General features: G+C 28.4%; 2 protein-coding genes and 1 long non-coding RNA gene across 3 annotated transcripts in view; all 3 read left to right on the top strand.

The window, feature by feature from the left end:
- Positions 1-20712, top strand: part of dnc (phosphodiesterase dunce) — a 625052-nt gene that overhangs the window by 35634 nt on the left and 568706 nt on the right. The gene's annotated exons all lie outside the window — the stretch shown is intronic.
- Positions 1-20712, top strand: part of LOC149055015 (uncharacterized) — a 124130-nt gene that overhangs the window by 13755 nt on the left and 89663 nt on the right. The window lies entirely within an intron of this gene.
- On the top strand, positions 11676-12275 carry LOC149055016 (uncharacterized). Its single transcript, XM_089229491.1, has one exon. It carries the CDS (start codon positions 11676-11678, stop codon positions 12273-12275), a length of 600 nt encoding a protein of 199 aa, XP_089085617.1.

Below are 20712 nucleotides of genomic sequence, written 5' to 3'. Positions count from 1 at the left end.
CTACCTCCCCTTAATATTGTATACTCTCTCTTGCTAGCACATTAAAATCCTAGCCCAACATCCTAACCTTAAGTGCTTCCAATAGGCGGCTTCTTATCTCCTGACACTCAAGCCATATAATATCGAATTATAAATTTGTGATACTTAAATCATTTGATTTGCTATTAAAAAAAAAAACGACTGAACATAGCTTGATGAATAAAACGATGTTTGTTGATATTTCTATGGCCGTTGACAGTTTTTATTTTTTTATTTTTAGTGATTAAACATCACAATCCCATCCGAATTAGGTACATGTTCAAAGTCCTCTGATAAATATTGACGAGTACACCTATAACTCGAAAATTGTTTGCTAAAAACAATTATATTAGTTATTGCAAATGTTATTTAAAAAAAATATATATAAATATATTTATATATATATATTGTTTTTCTTTCTTAAGAATCTAAATTTTATCGACGAAAAATCAAAAATAAATTGAATAAAATAACAGTGTATAATTACAATTGATAAACCGAAATTCAATTAATAGACTTGTTATGAAAATAACTGAACTCATAACAAAAACAAAAAAATTATAAAATTCATAAACCGAATCGTATCTAATTAAATACCACCATAATATTGATTATTCCGTCTGCAGTGAAATACTGTGATGGATAGGTATAGTATGTATATTATATTGTTGTTAACGCGAAATTCATTTAAAAATAATATGAACATTCATAGGCGCAAATATGGGGAACTTAAAGGGTATTAGCACTCTCAAATAATGTTCGTGTTTATGTAACAAAAACTTCTTCTTACAAAAAAAACTAAAATGAGAAAATGCATAGCTTAGCATCCTTAGTTTTTTTTATTGTAATTGCGCTTATGTGTACGTTTAGTGTTTCCTATAACAATCGATGGTCATCTGAAATTACACAAAGCCTGCACACGTGAAACGTTTAAATAAAAAAAAAAATACTTTGATATTGATATCCATTATACGACATAAATTAAATTTGTGCAGTACGCGCCTTTTGAATTGGCCTGTGTAAATATTAAACGAAATTTCTATCAATTTACTTTGCATAGGATTTGATGTTTTTGACGTGTCCCGTTTTGTTGTATTGGTTTACGGATGAATCTCTGACGACAGTTTAATATTTTACTATCCTGCAGCATTCGAGCGAACAATGTAGTGGATGTAAAACAACATGACGCGCTCGAATGACCCACATAAAAATATTAATATTACTGTTAATAATAATTTTACAACAACGTTTGATATCAAAGCCAAACTCGGTTTATATTGTTACTACCTTTATGTCCATCAGCAACATGGCAAGAGCCTTGGTATATGTAGCAAAATAAATCATAAATTATTTGTTTGAATTTCGATTTCGATGTATCAAAAGTTTTCCAAAAAGCCATATCATTATTATGATTAACTAAAATTACTACAGTGAACGCGACAAATGCTGATTTTTCATATGATGAAAAAATAAGTTGTTGTGCCACGTATGACTCGCCTTGAATTATATGAAAAATCCAAATATTTGCATAAAAATGGTCCTCATCATAGCCTCGTGTATATTTAAAGAATCCAAAAAATCGGAATCATTTGAATAAATTAACTATAAATATAAAAATGGGGGTGAATCACAACCTGCACTAGGCGAAGAATCGTCTTTATCGCATTCACTAATATCTTCTTGTTTGGTTCGTTATAATATTATTATAGTACACGCCTCCATCATCATCGTGATGCCGAGTACATGACACGAGCAGACGTGAACACGATATTGTGACTTGCATGAAACGCGAGTTTCTATTAAATTCGAAGGGTTATTAGGAGAATGATGATGCGACTGGGGGGGGGGGGGGGATAAAAAAAATGTGTTTTCCGTGTGCATAGCTCTAGTGTTATTATTATGAGTTATTTGTTATAAGTTGTAATACGATGTTGACGAGTGATATCCAAACTAGTTGGGCATAGTAACACTGACGTAAAGCAACTTGCAAGTGATTTATACACATATTGTTATATTATTGTGTATATGTCTTAACTGTAATAATTATGCACATTTATAATATGCCGTACAATAGTAATTATAAATAACTCAAACAACAGAACAAAAAACAAATTATATTATAAAGTAAACCGGCTTGATTATAATACCTAGTACTTATAATCATATTATTATTATAACACGCGTCCAATTATAATATTATTCTACTCTGATGCACCGATATTGCCTATCCGGAGTGCCGTCCTATTAGATTTTATCATCGTTGAGCAATTGCAGTTCCCCAGTAATAGTTATTTATAAATAATAATCAGATCGTCTGCTGTAATGATATTGTTATTATTACTAATATTAACCACATTAGCCTATTAATATTTGGTATACTTTCAACTCTGATATGATACGTTGGTCATCTCCGGTTGTGCGCGGCTTTTATATCAGTTTTTACTATACATTTTTTAAAATTTTTACTTGGCACACGTATTTACAATATTGGACGACAGAAATCGAATAAAAATCTACTGCAAATCTATATGTATATATATATATATATATATAAAGAAAGAATGGAATTTATCATTCCTAAAATAACAATCAAAAAAAAAAAAAAAAAACTTAATAGTTGTAATCAATTTAAACATTCGACTTTCAAAAGTTTTTACATGTGACATTTGAAAACAAATTAATTAAGGATAAGGATTAAATATAAGTAGGCCTATGTCTTAAAATTTTTGATCAAACCTAAATCCTTTTATGTCAAAAAAAAACCTTTTAGGTTTATTGCTCTTTTTGTCTTTTATTAATATAATACATAATATATAGCAAATATAAAGTACATAACCTTTGTATTCTTTATACTATTTGAGATTCGTAAAATAACATTGAACTAAAAATGTGTTCTATCATCCACCATCGACAGTAACCGACCTATTTTTTTTATGAAATAAAATAATAATGAAAAATGTTGTTTCCATGTAATTAAATTAGATATTGGTTTTACTAAAAAATTAAATCACTTGTAATACAATTATTGCAATAGAATTATTCTATTATAATGTTTGACAAAAATAATTTTATTTAAAAGTGGTATTTTAAGTTTTTTCTTTTTAATTAATGTAAGTCTTAAGTTCAAAAACAAAAAAAATAAGCATTTTCTCATCAATGATGTTTTATACGGCAAAAATACAAATTTAATGTACTTTTTTTATATCCATAAACTTTTTCTTTGACCTTAGAAGATTCTATAACAAAATGATCAATTTAACTTCAAATTTTATATGAAATAATTTGGATCAATAACCATTACACAAACCATCATAATTATTTAGGTATCAATAAAAATATTATCTAAAATAAATATTATCTAAAAGGGGAACAAATGTAGGTAAGATTTATACACTTCGAATATTATAACACATTAGTAATTTTATTAATCTAAAAGTGCGTGCTATAAATACCACAAAAAAGTAAAAGTAAAAATGTTAAATTTTTGGTATTTTTTCTATATTTTTGTATTGCCTCCTGAACCTTCATTTGATTGTTGTTAACAATAGATAAAATAATGTGTCATATAACATATAATATAGCCTTGGATTTTAACTTTACAACAATTTTAAATGCACAAATAAATATGAGGTTGTAAACATATTTTTCATTTTTTCGATATTATTGTCTACCTTTTTATGTTATTTTTTTCAAAAATACGTTTTAACGATATTGGTTAGCCAATTACATTAATGGCTAAAATGAAAAAAACACCTGTCTTGCTACAAAATACAAGTCTTTCAATTAAGTCAGAAAGTTAGCTATTTCCGTATTACCAAGAAAAAAGATAACACATTTCTTTGACGTCATCTGATTCCGTTTGTGTAAATAATAAAATATTATATTTCACTCAACTTGTATATCTCATAAACGTTGATATGAAACGATGTATTTTGATTTCTGTTTTCCGAGCGTTAAAATTGGTATTTCAAGTTTGTGTATAACTTTTTTTCTCTTATTAAACCGACTTGTCTGTAGTGATGTCCGTAACTTATTGAATGTCGTAATAATGTCAATTTATGAAAAAAGTTCTGTTTGTTTTTTTTTTTCAATGTAATTCAAGTGATAGACTATATTCGATTGTGCGCTGCAAAGAACTTTTTCTTCGTTATTTTTCATTACAAAATTATACTGATCATACAAATAGCCTATTAGTATGGTTAATTTTAAAACAAATAGCTAATTTAAATCGTATTTTAAATCTTCACATGTTTTTCTTTCAAATTATTTGTAATTTCTACTTAGTTCATTTTTAAACTGATTGCGACTGATTATTTCTATAAGCCAAAAGAGATCCACTTATGTAATACCAACATTATTATATTGTATAATGGTTTTCACATAATATCATACCCAGTATTTTTTTCTGGATAAATGTATAGTATACATAAATTCAATAAAGAATGGCATTTATAACGAGTATGCCTATATGAAAAAAAAATATAATTTTTCAAAATGTTTTCAATAGATAATAATATAGACCTTGAGATGTTTTTAAAATAATTATATAATAATAATACATGCATAAAAGTTATGTAATTGTTATTTTTTATGTGATGTCATAGAACATAATATAGCTATCGAAACTAATTAAATATAATATTTTATGTATCCTAAAAGAATGCCTTGTTGAAAAAAGGTAGGTAGTTGTAATCATAACTTTAATTGAATTTTATGTAAAGAAAAATAAATTTAATCAAAAATAAATTAAGGTGCAATATGAAACTGGCGTAGACTGACTGAATAAACGTAACATTTTGTGTTAGAAAAAACCAATGAATATTCGTTTTTCAGACCTTATTTATATTGAGATTGTTACGTTAAAATATTGTCTTGTTACGAATAAATTAAAAAAAAAAAAAAAAATGATCTACAAGGTGTATTGTATGAATTTTTTTCTGAATGTTTCGTCATTTAAAATGATCTGCGTACTCGTATTTACTAAACAACGTACATACGTTCGTTTTATAAAAAACATACGAATGAATACGAAGCGTACAATGTACGCCGTACATATCTATTTATATTGAGTTTAAAAATAATTCTAAATCAAATAATTATGTTCAAATTCTTTGTTTAATTTTCTATCAATAAACATGCTCGCATGGCTAACAAAGATTCGTACTTTGAAAACGTTGTTTAAACAGATCCCATCAATCACAATGATCTTTGTTTGCGTGAAGTGAATTTAATATTTTTTAGAACAAATTTTAGTAGGTATCATTTTACTTACCACCTACCTATACAAATTATAAAACCTTTCAGATACTTCCAAAACGCGGCATTTAAGTAATTTTAGATGATTATTACCAGAAACCGTTTTCGGTAAAAGAATATCATCACACCGATGAGTAATAATTCCAATTTCACGGTAGATACACATATTATGCATTTTTACATGAAAACTGTATCCGGTAACACAAACACTATATTATAGATAACATTACCATTAAAATACATTGAGCTGCAAACACGATATGATTATTTTAACGGTTTCTCAATAATAATAATAATAATATTATGTGAATAAAAATATAATATTTTCTAGTCGATAAAATACGTACCTAACGGTCTGTGGGTATTTTTATGTCAAACATATTTTGTTTTTGACACGTGACGGGTACACGGAATCGACACGTTACGTGTGCTGTTCAATTCAAACGCTATATTTGTATCTCATAATGCATAATATATACGTAAAACTATTATTTTACGTGTATTGTAGGTACATACTCGCGATTCGTCTGACACACGATAATAATAATATGGTAAATATTATTATTATTCAGTCGTACAACGGCGTTACCTTCGATTGAGGTGCCATTGGAAAACATTTCCGTTCGTGAGGGTATATTTCCACACGATATCGGCTGTGAAGATTAAGGGCTTAAACATATACCAGACACAATGTATATGTCGTGTTCAAAACATTTACGATGCATATTATTATGTCGCTGACACTGGCTGTTTCGGATTCAGGTCGTTTTGTTTATGAACCGAAATAACGATAACGTTTATGAATCCATCTTATTTTCTACTCGATCAAACAACCAATATTATCATCGCACAGGTTGTTACACGTTTTAATAAATTGTTCGATGAATTCTCTTAAGTAGCCTTTAAAAATCGAAAATGAATTCTCTTGTACCTATCACACAATGGTGTATAATATGATCTGCGATTTATCGAAGCAATAGAACCGTTTGTAAAATTTTATATTGTTGCTATTCATTCTCATTCTCTTGGATGTTTTCGTTTTAACTCGAGGTTCTGTAATAATAACGTAGGTATGCATAAAATCGCGATTTGAAAATGCCCTGTAAACTAAACTCAAAACTCAAAATATTGAAAAATCGAGAGAACAACGATTGTAATTATTATATTAATTTTATTATTTAGGCGAAATAAACTTAACACGCATTACTTAACGTGATTTTGTTTAACGTTATATGCGCTAGTAAGACGCAGACAAAACGATGGCCTTTTCAAATGGTATAACATATGCCCAAGTGCCCGTCGTGGGCATTTATCACGAAGACAAGACAAAACCCTTATATGCGTAGACTAATGATTTATCCAATTCAACATTTAACGAAAAAGTGGCTTACCCATCGCTGCTACGAAATAGGCGGGGAGCGTCGTTGTCTTGGAATTTTTTCTCCACACAGTTGACAGGGTGCTCCAAAAACGTAATCGTGTGCACACTGTTTGAAAACTAGTGACAGTCGAGGTGTCTGGAAATTCTATTATATAGTGTAAATTATGTTTACCATTTGCGTGCTGGTACGCTATAATAAGATGACAAAGCCGTTGTTTTCGATTGGAAATCTTTAGGAGAACGCTAGTACAGTGGTTCCCAAACATTTTTTCCGCAGTGCCCTTTTTTGGATCAAATATAGCCACGGTGTCCTGCTGTGAATACAATACAATACAGAAAAAAAACTCATTAATAACGATTTTTTTGAAGAAAAAAAAATCTCATACATTTTGAATTATTGATTATGAGCAGTAGATCGTGGTGCCCTTAGAATGTGATCATGGTGCCCCTAGTGCACCGCTGTGTGCAGTTTGGGAACCACTGCGCTAGACTATAGGAGCGGTCCAGTCACCAAAAGCAACAAAACGGTACTGAACCAGGTGCGATCACCATTCACCAGCTGGAAAATGCAATCGGTTTTGAATTTTCGCGTGCGTGCTCGGTGTTTCACAATTTTTTTCAATCTGCAAGCAGACAGCGTATTAGTATTTTGGTATGATATACCTAATGCACTGTTATAATTAAAAAAGTAAAGTTTTGATTTGTTCTATTCGTCGGAGTTTAAACGATTGCAACGATAAAATAGATATAATGTTTCGTTTGTAGTTGATGGAAAAGGGTTGGATATGGGACAGCAGCAGCATGTTATTGTACATGCGTAATAATATAAGGTATTGTCGAAAAGCTGTCATTAATCAAAAGAGGACGTGTGATATAATTTGGTAATTATTTTTCTCAACAAACGACACCTAATCTCTTCAAACAGTCATAACAACAATAGTTATTAGTAACCAATACGTATAATAGATAACTGTAATTAATTGTTTCCTATTATTGAATCGTGAAAGACGTTATCAACGTTTAAGTTCAAATAAAGTTTTTGAAAATGTCTTTATTTTGCACCTGAAAAAAAAATAAACCTCAAAATAATGATCATATACTAATAATTATTAAGTGAATGTTATTAAGAATTTTATTATTATTAAGAATGCTGGTAGCTGCAGTTAAAACGGTTATAAAAATTATTGTTCCTATATTAATTAAACATTTCTTAGATTAATTTATACATTATTATATATTGCACATTATTATATCTAAACTGCAGTTGAAACCAAATAACTTTTCAATAATATCTTATGGCGAGTTGTACGTACAGAGAGAAACAATTGTTTTCCGTAGATTACAGAAACTGGTAAATATAATTTTTATTTGAATGGTTTTGTTATTCAACTAAATAAAAAGAAATATAATTATTACACAAGTGCCACCTGATCATATTATTAACACTTTTCTCACAGCCCTTTCTAAATAACATTAACATTTCAGTGTATGACAAGTGTATTCTGCGTTGTTTTTTGTTGAACGAGAATATTATTTTAGACCGTCTAAGTCGTTATTAATTTACTCACTCATTTTATCCATTTATTTACCTACCCTTATTTTAAGAATTGTGTTTGTGTATTAATTAATAATTCAAAATTAAAAGAATAAATTTGTTTTTCCGTTATATTAAGGTTGGGTAAAATTAATTATTAAAACGTGTTGAACGAAAATAAGACAATCATAAACGATGCAATCAATATTATAAGCTTATTAAAAAAAAAAATAATTGCTTAAAATCCCAATCATTGATCCCTCTGAAATAAATAGACCTTATACCTACATATATTACAGTTCTACGAATAACGACGACATTTAAATTGCTCATCATTTGTGTTTGATAATTTAAAATATAAATATAACTATACTGGGTGATCTATTTAACAGAATATATTGGTATTAAGTGTTTGAAATAAAATTTCAAGACATTAAAAAAATAATTTTTTAAAAATTAAATATTTTGATATTTCTACAAGTTGTGCTTTGTAGTTTTATTACTTTTAAAATGGTATTTTAGATTCTGAGCGGAGCGATTGATTTTACCATGATGTGTGTATTTTTTTATTTTTTTTATGTCTGTCATCACGTTTTGGGGCAGTAAAAGTGCTTCGATTTTTGACTTCATTACCTCGTTCGATCAGAAAGGGCATCTAGTTGGTACTTTGGGGGGTCAAAAGTAAAAAATTCTCAATATTTTTCTAAATAATCGGGATAAACAACCTAAAAATTAAGGGAAAAACGGGAAATTTTACACACAATCAGTTTTCGACAAAATCGATTTTAGTTTTTGATGTAACAAAAAAAAAAAAAAAACCATCGACACTTTAAATTTTCACCGAATGTTTATATAAGTATTTTCTATTCACCATGCAATTTTCAAAAATTTTCGACTTAAGTTGGACTATTCATAGGCATATGCAATGTTTGATCATTATTAGTTTTATAAAAATTAATATCGATAAAAATTTATTTGTTGAGTAGAAAAGCTTGAAAATTTAATAACGTCGAGGTTCCTGTATAATTGTTACAATAGCAGTTGAAAAATTAAAGAAATTCATAGTCACAATTTTTTTTTTATAAACATTCAAGATTTGAATTTTGACAAAATACGTAAAAATCACAAAAATTCACAAATTATTTTAAGCTAGAAATTCATAAAAAATTGTCTTTTTAAATCTAGGATTTGAAAATTTAATACAAGATTCCTTTTAAGTTTGTCAATCTTTATCACAAAACAAATGTCCACCAGAAAGTCAAATTAAATTTTTATCAGCGTTTGAAATTTAAATTTTTACAACATTGGATTTCCACTGGATTTCATATTTAACGATTTTCTTATTTTGGTGTAATTCTAAAACAAATGACTGCAGATACTTGAAATTTTCACTGAATGTTCATATAGGCATTTTTTATATTTGATACAATAATTTTCAAAATGTTTTGATTTGTTTTGAGCTGTTTACTGACATTTTAATTTTTCAACTTTTTTAGTTTTTTTTTTAAAAAAAATATCGATAAAAATGTATTTGTAGGGTAGAAAAGCTTGAAAATTTAATATAAGGCTCCTAATATATTTTTACAATAGTATTTGATAAATATTAAAAATACATAGGCACGATTTTTTTTATAAGCATTTAAAATTCAAATTTTAACTAAATACCTACGTAAAAATTACGCAATGGTCAAATTATCTTAGATAGAAATTTATAAAAGTTTTTCTTTTTTATATCTAAGATTTGAAAATTTAATACAAGTCTCCTAACATATTTTTACAATAGCAGTTGAAAAATAAAAGAAATACATAGTCACTACTTATTTTTACAAGCATTAAAATTTTAATTTTGACAACATACGTAAAAATCACGAAAATTCGCAAATTATTTTAAACTAGAAATTCATAAAAAAATTTCGTTTTAAATTTAAGATTTGAAAATTTTTAATAATCTATAATATATCCTTGACAGATAAACTGTCTCCGCTCAGAATCGTTTTTTGTATACAATGATATAATATCATTGGATTCAAATTTAATTCCACCCATTACCACTGTAATAGGTTACTATTATAGGTACATACTGTACAGCAGAGTGACATTCACGACTTACCCGCTTTTTTAATTCTTTATTCCAATGGAAACATTTTTTTGAAGTAGTTAGGTGTATAAATATTAAATTTTTGAACATGTTTTTTTACGAGTTATAAATTATAATAAGTATTTAAAGATTTCATGAGCAGAGTAAAGTAAAATAAAAATATTCCACCAAATGTCGAACCACAAATTATAACCTTAAAACTAAAAATCTAATCTTTTAAAATCTGATTCCATTGATCTTATATACTATATACTATCTATATACTCTGAACAATCTTCTGTTTCGGAATATAAAATTTAAAATATGTACATGATCAATTGAATGAGTCAAAAACTCAATCAGCGATAACGATAATATAATATAATTTTTTTTTTTCATAAATGAAGTTCTAGAACCACTTACAACTTTGTAAATAAAATATGTTCAAAAGCGTTTTAGGAAATAAAGAGTGTCTTACATTAAATAGATCACCCGGTACACAATTTATATAACATTTATGACTTGCACTACTATCATTATGGTAGTTCATTCTTGCAGAACTTACAAACGCGTATTTCAATTAACACAAATTTCGATTGCATAATCTTTGCTTTTGCTGGTTGTATTGGAATGTATTGCTACAACTTTGTAATTATGGAAATTGAAAGTTGATAGTTAGTATATGCAAAACATTAATGAGAATATAAGTGACTTCAATTAATTTTAGTTATCAGACATCAGTAATCTGTTAGAATTAAAATAAATCTAAAAACGGAATCGAATATTTTGTAGGACATAATATATTGAATTTTGCATCTTATGTAGTTATGTCTAGCTACTAACCTTCGTTATGAAATCCATTCAACTCTCACAGAATAAAAATAAAAAATTAATACACGGACAGTTCAAGCACAGGTCTCGAACAAGGGGCGTATTTAGATATTTTTTTTTTGGGAGGGGGGGGCTGTGGTATTTTTTCCAACTGAAATTCCCAATTCAGCCTATATGAGTTAGAAAATTTACATCTGATAGGACATAATAAGCAGACTTCATAAACAATTCCTGGATTTCGGGGGAGGGGGGGGGGCTGAAGCCCCCTCAGCCACCACCATAAATGCGCCCCTGTACTCTAAGGATTAGATTAGTTTCGAAGGAACTCTTCGATACAAAAAATAACACCCGAAATAGTCTACCGAAATTTATTTAATGAACTGATTCATACTGATAACCACAATTACTCACAAATCTATACAGACGCATCCAAAACTTCTACAGGCATAGGTCTGGCTGTTGTACATCAAAGTTCTACTCAAGTATTCCAATTAAATAATCATAGCAGCATTTATACAGCTGAATATATAGCTATTTTAAAAGGAGTCCAAACAGCAGTTAATGCAAACCAGGATAGAATGGACATATGTTCCGACTCACTCAGTGCCCTGTCAAACATAAAATATAATTCTCTGACCAATCCCTTAGCGATAAAGATAAAAAACCTAATACATCTATCGAATAAATACATACGTTTCATATGGATTCCGGGTCACTGTAATATCAGAGGAAACGAAGAAGCAGACAAAGCAGCCCGAAATGCTATAAATAACCCCAACGCCCCAACACTTCCATTTATGTCGCCAGTAGATATTATCAGGAACGTTGACAAATACTGTATGCAATTATGGAACTCTGATTGGCTTCAAGTTACCGAAAATAAATTAAGGGAATTCAAACATTCAGTCGAACCTTGGCCAAATCTCAACTACTCAACTCGAAAGGAAGATGTTTTTATGAACCGTCTTAGAATTGGCCACACAAGAGTTACTCATGGGTACCTAATGGAAAAGACCGAACCACCGATATGCCTCTCTTGCAATGTTCCCCTTACGATCAAACACATAATCATCCACTGCCAGATATTCACGGAATCCAGGGAAGAACTCGGAATACCTGACAATCTATATGAAGCCATAGGACCCTATGCTGACTCACAAAAAATCATCACTTTTTAAAAAAAAATTGGAATTTACAATCTAATTTAACTTTATTATTTTTTGTAATTTATTTTGCTTCTTGTTTTTTGTTCTTTTCTATTGTTCTGTTCTATTCATATAATATGTAACCTAATCGATTGTAAGCTAATAACCATGATGTTGATGCTGTACCAATAAAAAAATAAAATAAATAAATAAATAAATAACATTTTTGAATTGATTTTTTCTATGACTCTAAGCCAGCGGTTCCCAACATTTTTATAGTCACGTACCACCTACACAATTTGAAAATTTTTACGTACCACCTGACAATTTTTTTGCTTATTAATAATGTATACGTTTATGTTATATGTATAGAATTTTGTTAATAAATTAATTTTTTATAAAGGTAGATTTTCTTCAGGTACCACTTATGAGCTTTCCGCGTACCACAGGTTGAGAACCGCTGCTCTAAGCAAACTATTTGTAGAACATTGCAAGTCAATTTTTAAATTTGAATAATATCTCTCCCCTCTCTAAAAAGTTTCTAATTACATGAATTGGTCAAAACACGTAAATCCATCCCTTTCTCCCTTTCTTAGATTAAATTTAAATTTTTTAAATTGTTTTTTTTTATGAATATTTAGCATTTTATTCCTGCATACCTTCAAGTTTAGCTTATTGGTTTCGTACGTTATTATGCTTTTGTATTCATTTCGATTCATCTGAAATAATAAGGAATTACTAATTAGTTGTGAAATATACTTAAAATAATTTTTAATTAAATTATCATAGAACAAATGGTTCATTCGTGATTGACTTCTGTAACACCGTTGGGTTACGAAGTAATATTGCGAGATCAATGGTGTTACGGAAAAGCAGTTTAATAGCGCTTTATTTTAAATAATTTGATTAACAATATCGATAAAACAAAACAATTTTTTGTGTTGATATTTATAATTTACCACTAATATTATCACACTAAAATATTATTAACGGTAGCTTAGGAAACAAACAAAATACGACATTTCATCTGATTATAATATCTACAAAATATCACATATTATACCTTCTGTATTGTTTTCGTAGAGGTATTCAAGTTCGCGATCATCTATTAAAATGTCGATTTTCGTTGTCAGTGACGCAGATAAATCAATGTTAGTCCATTTTCGATAGAGATATCCATTTATATCGGGTTTACTTTTAAAACTAGAGCTAACAACCCTATCATACATTATATGGAACAAATCCAAAGTCAAATATGGATAATATACTCTGACGTTACCCTACGTTCGACGTAAAACACACGAGAAACACTGAACTATACACCATAGGCGTGCGCAGAGTTTCAAGTCGGTGGCAGCGAATATTTTTACCAGCTCATACATGGGTATTAAGTTAAGATTTTTAAGCTCAAAATCAAAATTTAACCTTTGACCTTTAAATAAAAATATTTTAAACGTTAATCATTGGTTAATCATAGATTGTTTGCACCGGTATACCATATAAAAATAAAAAATACATCAAATATCAATAACACATTATTCTTTATTATTATAGTAGGTACGGTTATATTTTTTAGGTTAGCCCATAAAAATATATTCAAACCGTCCAAGGGCAGCAAGAGCACGCCTTTCTGCCCCTGTGCGCACGCCTATTCTATACACGTAACCGTATATTATAATGTTATAATATTAAATCTTTGCGGCTTCGGCTCCAAAGTGCCACACTCCCAGCCATCGCGCATCGTCCAAAACCATGACCGTATTACATGACTAACTTTTTGTTTGCGAATCTATACACACAGTGTTTGACTTATTGAATAATTTGGTCTGTTGGGTTCCACGACGATAGGTATTCGGCAACTTTATAGTTAAGTACTCCGCGAATATTTGAAACCATATTAATACGGATCGGCGCCGCTCGCTATTTGATCCCGACTTACGATGAAGGGAAATATGATAAAAGCAAATAAGCATAACATTATCAAATACCATTTGTTACCAAAATGTTTAGCCCATCTGCTCCGATCAAGCTCTTCATAGGTAATTAGATTCACTGAAAAACAATGTCTATACAATTAAATATAAATTTAAATAACGCGTTTAAAATAATTTACAATACAAACTATATATATATACAGCGCACGAAGGACTAGAAACTCTGCAGGACCAGGAATTTTTCTATCTAAGGTATTTATTTTTAGCATACAAATACATATGTATATGACGATCAAATATTTTTATTTTTTTAATTGAGCGGAGACAAAATCAACAAACGAATCAAGAAATACAATACATAGAATTTAGCATAAAAAGTTTACTTGTTTTTTTTTTTAATATTTCGTATTTTTAATTATAGAATCACAAGATAAGTGTTTATATATTTTGAAATACAAAAATATTGTACAGCTGTTCGTCTACTTAATATTGAAGTAATATCGACCCTTTAAACTCAAATTTGATTATATGCATAATAATCAAGGTAATGCGTAATAAATGAACCGAAATATAACAGTTTCATAAAAATTTCTCGTAAGAATGTCTGTTATTACATAATTTCACAACCTACAGAGTTACATAACGATATGCGTAATACATCAGTTATAGTTTTCAATTATTTACCGTTACCGTATTTACTGTGCCAAGTGGCCAAGTTTAACAATATTCGTATTGATATTATTTTATGAACGATATAGTATAATGAAACGTACTCAAATAAAATACTATGACGACGTCTCACTGGTATTTCATGTCTATCTGCAGACATAACAAAAATTAATACGTTAAGAGGACGTTACATCCGCATGACGTGTTGTCTACGTCTCACAAGTGCGTAACATAATAAAATTTACGCTCAGCAGATCACGTGCAGTTCCATTAAATTAAAATTTAGAGTGAATTCACCTCTAATAAAAATTAAAGGTAACATTTATATCGAATGCTTTTCGTATACTTTTTACTATATTTTAATTTTAAACCAAATTATGTGTATTTTAAAGTTGTAAACTGTTTGTATATCTTAAGACACTTAAGATAACTCTATTTGGATAAAAAATATTTAAACTCTACAACATTTTTTTACGCTAGAAAAATATGGTTGAAAACTAGAAATAATAACAAAATTATTTTCTGTGACATAGATACCATTGATAATATTACATAGTCATATTATATTTCAATGATTGGTATTTCTAAGATAGAATTACTTCTTGAATCAAAACTTTATTTTATTTTTATAATTAAATATTAATATTTATTATTTTTATTCTTTCAAATACGTTTTTAAATATTTAATTTGTAAATAAAACAGTTTATTTCGGTTGAATTTTTTTCTATTAATAATTTTTGCCGTGATTAAACTTGGGTGAAGAGGGTAGACTACAGGTGAATAACGAATACTCTCGTTTAAAACTCAGCAACTATATACATATATAAGAGGACTTGTATCAAATGAAGCATGAACCACAACCCTATTACAAAAGTTTTAGCTCCACCAATCACCAGCTTATCAAACACAGAATAATGCACCAGAGCGTCTAATATACTACAAAGTTATGAGAGTTAAATAGGTCTATTTACATTAAACAAGTTCTTAAATCTTTATCGTTGTTATCGAGGTAAATACATTTTTACATTCATTTTTGTATATTTAAAAGAAAAACGCGATGAATCACAATAAATTGGTTTTGTTATTTTATAATTTAAATTGTTTAGTAATAATGTTGAATTGTATAAATATACTAAATTGTATACAATATAATATAAGTACTCTAAGAATAAAACTTATTAGGATAAAATTGAATTCATTGTTTAGTATATGTACAAAGGCTGGAAATCATCGATGCAAGTGTAGCTTACTTAAATAAGTAAAAATATTTAGTTACTATTCATAAGTTGGCTCTGTATTGCTAACAATATGATTCATATAATTATACATATTAGGTATTTTATATATTTTTTTTTTTTGGTGGGGGTGCTTAAGTCCGAAGGCCCACTTCTTGGTTATGGCGCTGATTGTTAGGTTAGTGAAATTAATTCTTCGGAATTGTTAAGTGCTGAATTAAGGATAAAAAATTATGTAGTTTATAAGAATAGTAAAACTTATCCTGGATATTTATAGTAGAGTCATTAAGTCTTGTGGATTGTAAACAAAATGAAATTCTTGTATTTTATTGTAAAAAAAAATAAATTAATAATTGTAACTGTTTTTGTTTTTATTTAAATTAGGTGCACCGACATTGTGAATTGATTATATAGACATTAAATATTATGTATTTGATATTTTAAAATTGTTTTCTATATATAAAATATAAAATCCCAAAATTTTTTGTTGTTGTTTCTATAAACAAGGTACGCAAGTTACAGCAATTTTCATCTTTAACTCATTATTTTATAAACCATAAATGCACGACGTTCCTGTTTTTTTTTTTTTTACGAGAAATTGACCTATCATTACAAAAGATAATGCAATTTTAAAATTTGTCTGTCTACAAAATTTAAGCATTTTAAATTTACTTCCAGCAGAACCAAATTTAAATTGTTTACTTTAATACCTATATTATCAAACATAAGATGTAAAATATTACATATGGTTATACCGTGGTATTTTACGATATTTAAATTTTTAACCAGTTAATTTATATACTACTCGCAATAAAATTGAAATATCATAGAAAACCAATTTAAAAATAAATAAATAGCGTTTTTAGATATATGTTTTATAATTGCTCAATTTGCAATATAATATCAAAACTATAACAACACAAAATTGGTTATTCAGTATTAAATGTTCCTAACCATTGGGTCAATACATATATTGACATGTACCAGGTGTGGCGTTCACTTAATTGTCACAATAGACTAAATAAAAAATACAAATAATCGTTTTTTCAATTTATTTCTATTGCAAAAATATCACTTTGGTATTATGAGCTCACTAATACAATTTATAAAACTCGCATTTTGTTTTTAATTAAAAATCCATTAGAAGCTTATGCTGAAAGCTATTTCAATATAAACAACTTAAAAATAAAAACATTACCGTACTTTTCTATCATTATAATTTAATAGAGTTAAAAATGTCTTTAATAATTAATTTTAATAAAAATATTATAGTAATTGTCCAGTAAGTAATATAAACACGTTTGGTATATTATAATTGGTTAATATATTTTCATAATATTGATTATATTAAATTATATTATATTTGATTAATCAGGAATGCACACAAGACACAACAATACTGTACTATGCAGCAATATAATAATATTATTATAATTATAACGATCAGAATTATATTAGAATAATGATTAAAAGCGGTTGAATTTATATAATTGACGTGCAATCATTAAGTTATCAAATAATAATGTGTGTAATTTAAATTTATTAAATCAATAAAAACATTCATGAGTTAAATAAAATAAAAAAGTACATAAAATATAAAATATATACATATATAGTATATTATAAAATATATTATATTTATATTTAGTTATACGGATGCCACGCAAATAAAATTAAACGATTTAATAACAATATATTGTCAGACATAGACACTATATTATAGGTGTTAATGTCGCCACAGCGCCCGTCCGACGTTTGAGTTGTAATAGTGTTTTACAAGACTTACGAGTCCAATATTGGCTGTCAGTTTTATATATATATATATATATATATATATATATATCAGCGATTTAAAAGGATGCCGACAGAGCGTTTGATTAAACTACGTGCAAAGTACAAATGAATTTGCAATGAAGAACGCGGATTTTGAAATATTATTTGATTGACGTTCGTGTCGAGACAACCAAAAACAAATGTAGTACCTACCTAGTGCTTAGAGACCATATTTTTAAGCTCTTGGATTTTTCATGATATCCCATTTGAGAATAAGGGTTTAGTGACGATAAAACCGACTTTTTTTAAATAAATTATTTTTTAGAACATTTTATAATGTGCATCTAAATCATATACCTAGTTATAACGTATTTCAATATTTTATGTAACAAGCATAATTGTTCACGATAATTAGGTTTGGGAAATTTGTAGATTATGTTGATTTAAAAATGGCTGCAACTGATATTAATCTATATTTTAATTTTATATTTTATAATTTTATATTTATTGTTCGAGTAATAATTCGGTTATTTTGTTTTAAATTCATATACATATTAAATAATGCGCACCACTGAAAAGACTTGTGTGGAAGGACAGGAGCTCCAACTTCTAAAACAAATTATATAATATCAAAAAAGATCAAATAATCGAAAATAACATTTCTGATGGGTGTCTATGATTAAGATAAAATTATTACGACAATAAACTTAATAATACATCTGTTTTATAATAATAATATAATGCCCTTTTTGAAAATAATATCGAAAATTGCAACAACCATAGTGATAGTGGGATCAAATACATAATATTAAAGAGTAAATTCTCGGGAATGAACAATGAGAACATGCTTTGTGTTTTTCTCTATATTACACAATATGTATTTATGTCTCATTCAATATGTGCGTGAAGTTGGCCCCCCCACCTTTGCAAATTTCTGTGAAAATTATGTAATCATTTTGCAAATAATTTGCAAATATTTGCAAATTGGTTTTCAGAATTTGCAAATAAATTCCCCACCCACAATAAAAAAAATAAGATAGGGGGGGCCAACTTCACGCAGCCCCCCCTTTTGAGCAACGAACTTCAAAATGCTACCAACATTTTGCAAATCATTTGCAAATATTTGCAAATTGGTTTTCAGAATTTGCAAATAAATTCCCCGCCCGGTATAAAAAAAATAAGATGGGGGGGCCAACTTCACGCAGCCCCCCCTTTTGAGCAACGAACTTCAAAATGCTACCAACATTTTGCAAATCATTTGCAAATATTTGCAAATTGGTTTTCAGAATTTGCAAATAAATTCCCCGCCCGGTATAAAAAAAATAAGATGGGGGGGCCAACTTCACGCAGCCCCCCCTTTTGAGCAACAAACTTCAAAATGCTACCAACATTTTGCAAATCATTTGCAAATATTTGCAAATTGGTTTTCAGAATTTGCAAATAAATTCCCCGCCCACAATAAAAAAAATAAGATAGGGGGGGCCAACTTCACGCAGCCCCCCCTATATGTAGATAGTGGATCCAAGATACTACCAACATTTTGCAAATCATTTGCAAATATTTGCAAATTGGTTTTCAGAATTTGCAAATAAATTCCCCGCCCGGTATAAAAAAAATAAGATGGGGGGGCCAACTTCACGCAGCCCCCCCTTTTGAGCAACGAACTTCAAAATGCTACCAACATTTTGCAAATCATTTGCAAATATTTGCAAATTGGTTTTCAGAATTTGCAAATAAATTCCCCGCCCGGTATAAAAAAAATAAGATGGCAGCTACGAATTGTGCTGACATTTTGTAAACAGCCCGCTAACTTTTTTATAATTTCGAGTTCAAACTCATACCAATCGTTGGTGTTTATACGTATGTATAGTTTATAGTATAGTATAAAATTATATTATATAATACACAATTGAAATAATATACTAGGTACTTATAGAAGTATTTTACATAATAATATATCGGGCTACTATTTAATATAAGTTTAATAAATTGAGCATAAACATAAAAGTAATTGTTTCTTACATACCCTTATAGTCTTAATACATGATACTATTATAACATTAAATATATATATTAATTAATTATGACATTTTTCAGATCTACATCCTATCTACCTACCTATAAAATAACAAAACGAATCAACCACAAATTTTAAAGAGTATTAATAATTTAATATTTTTAAATCAATAAATTATGCTTATCAGATCTTCAAATTTTATTCATTTTAAATTTAGGTTGTTAATTTTTAATTATTGAAGTTAGAAAACGTTGTTCCTAGTTTTTGCCATTTATTATAAAACGTCAGGTCCATACATCAAAACAAATTAACACCACCGGCAATTTTCTCATTTTGATGCAGGATCCTGGAGTCATGTCACTATCATAGAATTGGTAAAAGGAAAATTAAAAAGACAATTTTTTTACTTAATTATTAATAGGTTTTGTTATTACACGATAGGTGTCCCTAGATAAAAATATGAACCTATCACAAATTTTAAAAGGTATTAGTAATTTAATTGTTTTAAATTTATTTAATTTAATTAATCACTATTCATTAGTCCGCGTGGCATGATCCTTTACCTATGTGAAGTTAGCATTACAATGTTAGCAGAACTAACCTTTCAACAATGTTCAAATGGACTTGTTGGACATTGTTGGAAACTTGTTGGAATTTGTTGGACCCCCACTTTTCAGCTATCCCACCATGTATTTTGTACTGCCAACTTCACCCCTAGCATTACATTTTTATTGAAATCGTTCAAAAACCTTCCAACAATGTTCAAACGGACTTGTTGAACATTTGTTGGAATTTGTTGGAGCCTGTCCTCCTCCCACCATATAGTTATTCAATTTCATAA

Source organism: Diuraphis noxia, unplaced genomic scaffold (genome assembly GCF_037042655.1).
Source record: "Diuraphis noxia isolate RWA-SAM2 unplaced genomic scaffold, SU_Dnox_SAM2 contig0005, whole genome shotgun sequence".
NCBI lineage: Eukaryota > Metazoa > Arthropoda > Insecta > Hemiptera > Aphididae > Diuraphis > Diuraphis noxia.
This window is presented reverse-complemented; position numbering and strand designations above follow the sequence as displayed.